This window comes from Lolium perenne, chromosome 3, assembly GCF_019359855.2.
Source record: "Lolium perenne isolate Kyuss_39 chromosome 3, Kyuss_2.0, whole genome shotgun sequence".
Classification (NCBI taxonomy): domain Eukaryota; kingdom Viridiplantae; phylum Streptophyta; class Magnoliopsida; order Poales; family Poaceae; genus Lolium; species Lolium perenne.
In genome coordinates, this window is record NC_067246.2 from 144,416,455 (window position 1) to 144,425,634 (window position 9,180).

The 9,180-nt window shown below is 47.3% G+C and overlaps 1 protein-coding gene across 1 annotated transcript; it reads right to left on the reverse strand.

Annotated features, from left to right (window-relative positions):
* Nucleotides 1-202: 202 nt before the first annotated feature.
* LOC127327149 (S-adenosylmethionine synthase 1) lies at nt 203-2,563 on the reverse strand. The gene is made up of 2 exons (XM_051353930.2): nt 2,422-2,563; nt 203-1,772 (listed from the first exon to the last, which is right to left on the reverse strand). Exon 2 carries the CDS (start codon nt 1,743-1,745, stop codon nt 561-563), a length of 1,185 nt encoding a protein of 394 aa, XP_051209890.1. The 5' UTR covers nt 1,746-1,772; nt 2,422-2,563; the 3' UTR covers nt 203-560.
* Nucleotides 2,564-9,180: the final 6,617 nt, after the last annotated feature.

Below are 9,180 nucleotides of genomic sequence, written 5' to 3' on the forward strand. Positions count from 1 at the left end.
GCCAGTACGAATCTCAGCAAGCCCCGAATATTCCCAACTTGCACCGAAAGCAGAGAGGACTTCTCCGGAGTAGAGCAACACCAAAATAGCTTCTCCAAGTGCAGGAAGGCAGTCGCCGTGCAGAGGCCATACAGGCGGCTGCACATATCTGCATCACGCATCCTAGTCTTGCAAAAAACACTACCTTACCGGTCAAATCCAGTAATCAGGAGTATTTGAGTGCATAATGTATTGAGAACTGGAAAGAAGAGGGTGCTAGTATCACATATGGTATTACAGATGCAGTTTCAGCAAACTAAAAAGTAACAGGACGACCGATAGAGCAAACTGCACAACTACTGCAGTTCCAGAAGACACAAAATGAAAAGAAACACAATCAAAAGACCCGACTAGTATAAACTCAGCACATGATTCAGTCTGCCAGACCAAAATACGATTCACTAGACGCCCAATGCAGCGTGTCCACGGCGATATCAAATCCCTCCTTCCTTCTGAAGAGCAACAACTCATTTATCTAAGATACATCCAGCAGCAGGAGCAGCAGTCTTCGTATCGAGTTCTTAAGCAGCAGCCTTGTCAAACTTGAGTGGCTTCACCACCTCCCAGGTGAAGTCAGGGTCCTCACGGCCAAAATGGCCATAGGCAGCAGTCTTGATGAACCTGTTGCCACCCTTCTTCAAGTCAAGGTTGATGCTGATCATCCCAGGCCTGAAGTCAAAGTTCTCCTTGACAATCTTGAGGATATCCTTGTCAGGGATGGTGCCGGTACCGTAGGTGTCGACAAAGACAGACAAGGGCTCAGGCACACCAATGGCGTACGAGATCTGCACGATGACACGGCGTGCAAGCTTGCTGGCGACAATGCTCTTGGCGGCCTGCCTGGCAATGTAGGCACCACTGCGGTCAACCTTGGTTGGGTCCTTGCCAGAGAAAGCACCACCACCGTGGGCTCCCCAGCCACCATAGGTGTCGATGATGATCTTGCGACCAGTGAGGCCAGCATCTCCATGAGGGCCACCAATGACAAAGCGACCAGATGGGTTCAAGTGGAATATGGTCTTCTCGTCGAGGTACTGCGCTGGGATGACCGGCTTGATAACATGCTCCTTGAGGTCAGCAGCAATCTCATCATTGGTGACGGTCTCGTCGTGCTGGGTGGAGATGAGGACGGTGTGCACGCGGATGGGGACCATGGCACCCCCATCGTTGCGGTACTCAACAGTGACCTGGGTCTTGCCGTCAGGCCTGACCCAGGCGCAGGTGCCGTTCTTGCGCACCTCGGTGAGGCGAGCGCCGATCTTGGTGGCAAGCACGTGGCTGAGGGGCATCAGCTCGGGTGTCTCATCAGTGGCATACCCAAACATGATGCCCTGGTCACCGGCACCGATGTCCTCAGGGCGCTTGGTGAAGTGTCCGTGCACACCCTGGGCGATGTCAGGAGACTGCTGCTCGATGTTGACAAGCACCTTGCAGCGGTCAGCGTCAAGGCCAACATCATCGGAGATGAAGCCAATGTTGCGGCAGGTGTCGCGCACAATCTTCTCATAGTCGACGGTAGCCTTGGTGGTGATCTCACCGAAGACCATGACCATGTTGGTCTTGGTGCATGTCTCGCAAGCAACCTTGCTGTCGGCGTCCTGCGCCAAGCAAGCGTCGAGCACGGCGTCGGAGACCTGGTCGCAGAGCTTGTCAGGGTGACCCTCGTTGACGGACTCGGAGGTGAAGAGGAAAGTCTCGGCCGCCATTTCTTGCTTGGTGGTGTTACTCTACCTCTGCAAATGCAAAGAGGAAGGGCTGAGTTAAGACTTAATGGTCCACATATCGGTAGATCTAAATGAAAATATTAGTTTCTGCACAGAGTAACAACTTTGGGTAATTACACAGGTTCTTCAGTTGAATCAAAGACCGACAAAGACATATAGTATGTGCTAATTTTCCAATCGGTCTACTTGTTGACGAGAATTAAAGAATTAAAGAATGAGAAAAAGACAGAAGAGAGATCTAAATGTCCATGGCACGACCGACAGCTAATCTAGAAATTGAATAGAGCAGATCTCGTAGACAGGAAACTAGATCCAAGTTCTAAATGACATGAAAAAGATCCAATTGTTAACAACACTCCCTAGACTAGATGAACTTGTGGGATCCGAATTCCTAAACTTGAGCACAAACATGGTGATTGTCCTGGTAAGAAAAGCAAGAATATTCCAAGATTCCGCAGTCCACTAATCGATAATAATCAAACAAAACATAGAGAAGGGAACGGCCTGGAACCAGATCTAGGGGGGAACCCATGACCACTCTAGACGGAGAAAAGCATGAGAAATCTCGCAGGGAGACGGATCCAGATCCAGCGGAGGGAGACGGTAAGGGGGACAGGAGCAGTAATGAGCAGAAATTAGTTGGAAAGGGAGGGCTCACCTTGCGCCGCCGACGGTGCTGGTGCCGCCGCGCTTGGTCGAGAGGTAGAGAGGGTAGAGAGGGTATGCTATGCACGGGGGTGTGAGGGACGGGGTGGAGACCCGGGATTTATAGCAGCGAAGGCGTCGGGTGCGGATCGTGGGAGAAGATGGTTGGGGAGGGTGGGCCCGTGCGGGTGTGCGAGGTGGTGCGTGCGAAAAGTATTTGGCGAGCGTGGTGATGTGCACGTGAGGACCGCACAGCCACAGCCAGTCAGTAGTGCTCTGTCGCCAGTCTCGCTGACTCGCTCGGCCCTCCCGCACCCGCGCTGGCGCTGCCTCACCAACCCCCCAAGAAGGCCACCAACCCCACGTTGTGGGCCCGCCTTACCAAACTTGTGAAAACCTTTGCTTTGCCCATTTGTTTGTCTCTGATGTGAGGTGTTTCTCCACCAAACCTTGGGGTTGAGTAGGATCAACAGCCAAGATCTTCGCAAGGAAAAAAAATCATCGTGAAGGGTGATAAGCCGCTCAAATTTGTCCAAATATGATTGTATCTATACATTTTTGAAGAATAATTGCGAAAAAATCATAATTGAGCTGATCACGCGACAATTTTTCTGATTTATTTTGAAAGGTTTTATTCGCCATAAGAAATTTTAGAGAGGACTTCTCGAAGATTTTATTTGCACATGCAGTGGCGGCGGTGGTAGGTAAGCGGCTGTGGCAGCCATGGACCCATGCTTGCAACATCGTGATCGTTGTACAGTACAAGCAAAATACTTCCTCGCTCCGTTTTAAATAATAATTCCTTTATTCCAAAAATAAGCTGCTCAAGTTTATTCAGAGCTGGTTGTATCTAGATATGTTTTTAATGTGTACATAGCAAATAAATAAAGTCAAGCAACACAATTTGGGGTAGAGTGACTTTTTTTTTTGAAGTATGATAGTGAATTTTTTTATTCATTCATGGTACAAGACTGAGGTTGAGCGGCATCTAAGGGGCAAAGAAAACAAACATTACAACTTAATTACACGTACTAACACGTCTTGTAACATCCTGATTTTTCTGCAGTCAGCACGATGAGCAGGCAGTCAAGTCAAAAAAATGGACAAAGCGGCAAGGGTTGTATTCACGCGAGAATTTTCTTTTTTGTAGCGTTTGATTTCGCATGTAGTGCCACCCACCACTAGGGCAGCTATCTTTGCAAAAAGGGAGATTCCAATTGACATTCTCTGTCAGGCATTTCTGTTACCGAGTATATTTTATCTGCATTCGTTCTCATGGCATGTTACATATGGACGGTAGCTCACGAACCAGACGAGATCGTGCCATGCATTTCATGCGGATCTGTGCCGCCACGACACTAACGATGAGACGCAACCAGCATGGTTCATGCGGAGAGGTAGCACTAATCTGTTCGCCGCGTCTGTGCCTTCCTGCTCTGATGTCCTGGTAGCATGATCTGTGCACTGTCTATACCTAATTAAGAGTTGGTGCCTAGCTAGAAGAGTAGGTGTCGTTGTTTGTACCAACTTGCTTTGGTTGATGACCGTAACCAGCATGAAAATGTTGAAAATGGTGCATTATTTGTCAGTACTTGTCCCACTTGTGACTGCCAAGGATGTACATTGATAGAATTTCTTTTCTGATTTAAACTACGGTACTCCCGTTCATTATTATGTAAAATATTTTAGATATTTTAACATGAGCTAGATATAAATTAAAATACGTGAAACTACAAACTAAGATACATCTAGATACTCCCTCCATCCCATAAAGGTTGCTCGAGTTTTGTTCAAATTTAAATGTACCTAGATGCTATTTACTGCGTAGATACATCTAAATTTTGATACATGAATTTAAAAAAATAAAAAATCTAAAACATCTTCTTCTATAATGGACTAAGTTTTATTTAGATACGCATGTATCTATACACGTTTCTAGATACACATGAGTCTAGACAAAACTTAGTAAACTAATTTGAGACACGAAAAATATTCTTAGATTTTTTATTTTTTAAAAAATACATGTATCTAGATGCATTTTAGTTCGTAGGTTCACTAATTTCGATATGTATCTACTTGGTTGTTGATTTTGAAATATCTAAAAGGTCTTACGATAGTGAACCAAGAGAGGAGTACAAATGGATCTAGACGTATTTGAGTGTGTGCATACAGAACTACTATATTTTGTAATACTGAACGGAGAAAGTAGATTGAAGTGGTATGTAGTAGTAGTAGTATAAAACATCGCAATTACTTGTGGATCTTATTCAATTAGTTTGATCGATTTCCATGAGTGAAAGTACGAGAACACCACGGCCAACTTCAATCCTACTGTTCGCGCGTTTCCCGACGCTATCACTCACAAAATTAACTCCTACTGATTTTATAACTCATAAATCCTCTGCTGGGCCCAACACAAATAACGACACAACGTACATAGACGCATGCCGGGGTAAAATATGTATCATCTCACCAGGACAACCTGTGAGCCTAGGTTCATCCGGGGCCAGGACAGTAAGTGAGTCCACGCGGTTGTTGTGCGCTGTGAATTTGCTGTAGAGTTTCCTTTTTTTCCCTTATTTGGACGAAATTGCTGGAGATGATTTAGGTTTGCCACAGTGGTCTATAATTTGGGTACATTTTGTGAAAAAAGCATATCCACTCTTTGACGTTGACAACATGGAATCTTCATGAACTCTTTTGGTTATCGTTTTTGCTAGGAACAGCTGAAACGGTTTTCCCTTTGGCAACAAAACATAAATTTTGGAATCATTGAGAAAGATTTTTCATTTGATCATTTGAATCGTGAAAAAAAGTTATTAGTTTTTAGTATATTTATTTAAAGAATAGATGGAAATAAAATTGCATCGAACAAGATTTGAACCTATACCATCATTCGTCGAAAACTTCTTGATGGCACCATCATCTCATTAATTAGCTCATTTTTGCACTTCTACTTTGGGTATGACCAAGGCCCCTCCTAGCTGAATAGGCTCTCGCCGGCTTGTTTCTAGCTAGTCTTGTTGTTGCGGTGGCGATGTGGCGTAGCACGCTTTGTTTCTTCACGAGAATGTATTACTACTTGCATGGATCAGCCCATATTGTTCCATTCAACTCCTAATGTTGCATGATGCAAATTCGGTTCTGAAAATATGGAGGTTGATCCGTACTCTTCAAAAAAATAGCAGCTAACAATTCGGTAGACCAAAAGTCAGTTTGGTCCTCGGTTTCAACCAGGAAACCGATGCACTTCTACTTTGGACGAAGTACTGGCTGTCCTTGTACTTCTGAACGAATTCGACGTACTTCCTCTATGATACCGCTAGGTCGCCCGCCTAGTTGTGTTACCAGTCATCGGTGGCCAGCCTGAGAGATGAAGGCATCGAGGAAGGGAGAAGGATAGCCAAGTAGATGTCGTGGCCGCACACGTGAGAGTTAACCTCACGCGGAATCTTCATCACAACCTGGAGCCGCTTGTACAGGGCATCAGAAGATAAATTGTCTTTGGTGGCACGCATGTTGTCGTCACGGCCACCATAAAATACATCAATAGCTCGCGGTGCTCGAGAGGTTGGATCCACATGGTAAACCAAGACATGGTTAGATCCTTCCCCATCAGACCAGCTGGGAGATCCGCTTGGCCATCTTCTCGATCTCCAGCAAGTTGGAGATGTGCGGGTTGGTGTTCCAGGCGGAGGTCTCGTCTGCGGGCCCATCCTTGAAGGGAGGCAGCACCCTCGTGCTTGCCGGAACCCCGATGTCCTTCACGTAGAAGAACCCACCAGACCAGTACCTCACGGATCCATGTCGTTCCGTGTGAGGGTAGATCCGGACTTGGCGGAGCTTGAAGGTTACGTTGCCGCAGTTGGCGAGCGCCGAGGACTTGGGCACCGTCTCCTTCTTGATGGAGAAATAGAATTGAAAGAGAGTTAAATCCGACTTTACCCTGAGATGACCCTCGCACAGCGTGACGTGGTCGGAGATGGTGAGGATGCTGTTGGGTGAGATATTGTGGGGTTGGAGCTTGTAAATCCTGAGGATTTCCGCGAAGAAATCGCTCAGCGAAAGAGAAAAGCCCCGCTCCACCAAAGCCTTGCTCAACACCCACTCTCCGGCTTCGGATGCACGACATGGAGCTCCCAGAACCACCCTCTAGGATCCGGGTTGCAGGAAGCCTTCCACCACCATGCTCTGCAGCTCCTCTTCGGTGGCGGTGCAAGGCCACCATTTCCCCTTTACCTCGCCTTCGCAGGTTCGGGGCTTAGATTTTCTGGAAGCGGCATCTTCGTCCTTCTGCTCTATTTTATCCTTTCCGGCACGCTTTGACAGATTGGTGGTCTCACCCTCGATTGTTTTGCCAGATCCTTGAGAAGGATCCAGCCGAACTGGAATTAGGGAAGGAGGGGCGGAGGCGAGCGGCATCGCCATGATGAGATATGATTGAGGGGGAGGAGAAGAAGACATAACTGCACAAAGAGCTAGTGTAATTAAAGCTAGCCAGAAACTAGACAGTTCATTTAACTCATCCCTATGAAGTCCGGTTGAAAAGCTTGTGGCCGGAGAACTTACCGGAGAATGGAGTTCGCAGTGGCCGGAGAACTGATGATGAACACGGTGCGACAGTGATGCTGTGGCGAAGCTCCGACGAGGTTCCGTCACGGCAGTGCGAGTAGCTCGGAGGAGGCACTAGAGTGAAAGCAACGTAAGGGGAGAATGAGAGATTTAGAGAAGTTCAACTTTGTGGCGGTGAAATTTATAGCAGGGAAATGAGATTCGCGCTCCACATCCTGTGGTCGGAACGCAAGCATCGCGCCGTTGGATGAGTGACACGTGTCCAAAACCCTAGAGATAAAATAGGCAAAGAAATTAATTTACCATTGGATTGCCCGAAATTGGAGACTAGGTAGGCAGAACTATTTGATCTTCTTAGAGGATCCGGGAAAATCTGAGGTACTTAGTTCAAAATCTACGAGGTGGTTATCCGGAGATCAATTTTGAAAATTTGGTCAATGGATGAAGTCCCATGGAAGAAAAGACTTTCCGGCAAAGAAGCTGGAAAGATTTTCTTTTTTGAAGTTGGAGTGTTTCAAGATTTCCAAGACTTCCGGAAGCTAGCCGGAGATTTTAGAGGCACGAGCAAGACGGAACATATGGTGAACCTCGGAGAACTCTGGAGCTATTGTTGTGGGTATACTTCATAGGTGTACCATTGACAGTCCCTAGATCCGGCAAGCCCCGGTGACCCACAGATGTTGGTAGTGGCTTACAGCCCACCGGGCGGCCCAGTTGCTGTTGATCAAGATGGAAGAAGTCCAGCCCAGGAACAAGGAGCCGGATCTAGCCCGACTTGTGCCAAGAGTCGGATCCGGCAAAGCCCATTAAGGTAGCTGGATCCAGTACGACAAGTTAGGTATAGGCGGATCCTTGACGTGCACGACAATGTAATGTTCCGTAGTTAGGCAAGTTTGTATTCCGACTAAGACTCTCCTTGTAAACCCTAGATCCTGGCGCCTTTATAAGCCGAATCCCGGGAGCCCTAGAGGTACAACCACAACTCATTGTAACAACGCGAAAGTGCCCAGATAATTTCAGACAAGCAGCAGTAGGCCCTGCCTCCGAGCAGCGTGTTCCGAATCTGGGTAAACCGCGTACCACCGTAATGGCTCTCCACCCTATGGCCCCTACTTCTTACCCCTTTGTGAGGATCCCTTGATGTCTACGCCCCCTCCTTTTCCTGTAGACAGTGTTGGGCCTCCAAGAGCAGAGGTTTGTAGAACAGCAGCAAGTTTCCCTTAAGTGGATCACCCAAGGTTTATCGATCTCAGGGAGGAAGAGGTCAAAGATATCCCTCTCATGCAACCCTGCAACCACAAAGCAAGAAGTCTCTTGTGTCCCCAACACACCTAGTAGGTGCACTAGTTCGGCGAAGAGATAGTGAAATACAGGTGGTATGAATAAGTAGCAACGGCACCAGAAAAGTGCTTTGCCCAGGACAGTAAACAAGCAGTAGTAACGCAGCAGTAGTAACGCAGCAGTAGTAACGCAGTAAAACAGTAAACAAGCAGCGATAGCAGTATTTAGGAACAAGGCCTAGGGATCATACTTTCACTAGTGGACACTCTCAACTTTGATCACATAACAGAATAGATAAATGCATACTCTACACTCTCTTGTTGGATGATGAACACCACTAATTGCGTAGGATTACACGAACCCTCAATGCCGGAGTTAACAAGCTCCACAATATTCAATGTTCATATTTAAATAACCTTAGAGTGCATTGATACGTCTCCGACGTATCGCTAATTTCTTATGTTCCATGCCACATTATTGATGTTATCTACATGTTTTATGCACACTTTATGTCATATTCGTGCATTTTCTGGAACTAACCTATTAACAAGATGCCGAAGTGCCAGTTCCTGTTTTCTGCTGTTTTTGGTTTCAGAAATCCTAGTAACGAAATATTCTCGGAATCGGACGAAATCAACGCCCAAGTTCCTATTTTCATCGGAAGCATCCAGAACACCCGGGAAGGACCCGAGGGGGGGCACTGGGCCCCCAGACCATAGGCCGGCGCGGCCCAGGCCCTGGCCGCGCCGCCCTATGGTGTCGTCGCCCCTTCGACCCTCCTGCGCCGCCTCTTCGCCTATATAAAGCCCCTGGATCGAAAACCCTGATACCAATTGACGAAACTCCAGAAAGACTCCAGGGGCGCCGCCACCGTCGTGAAACTCCAATTCGGGGGACAGAACTCTCTGTTCCGGCACCC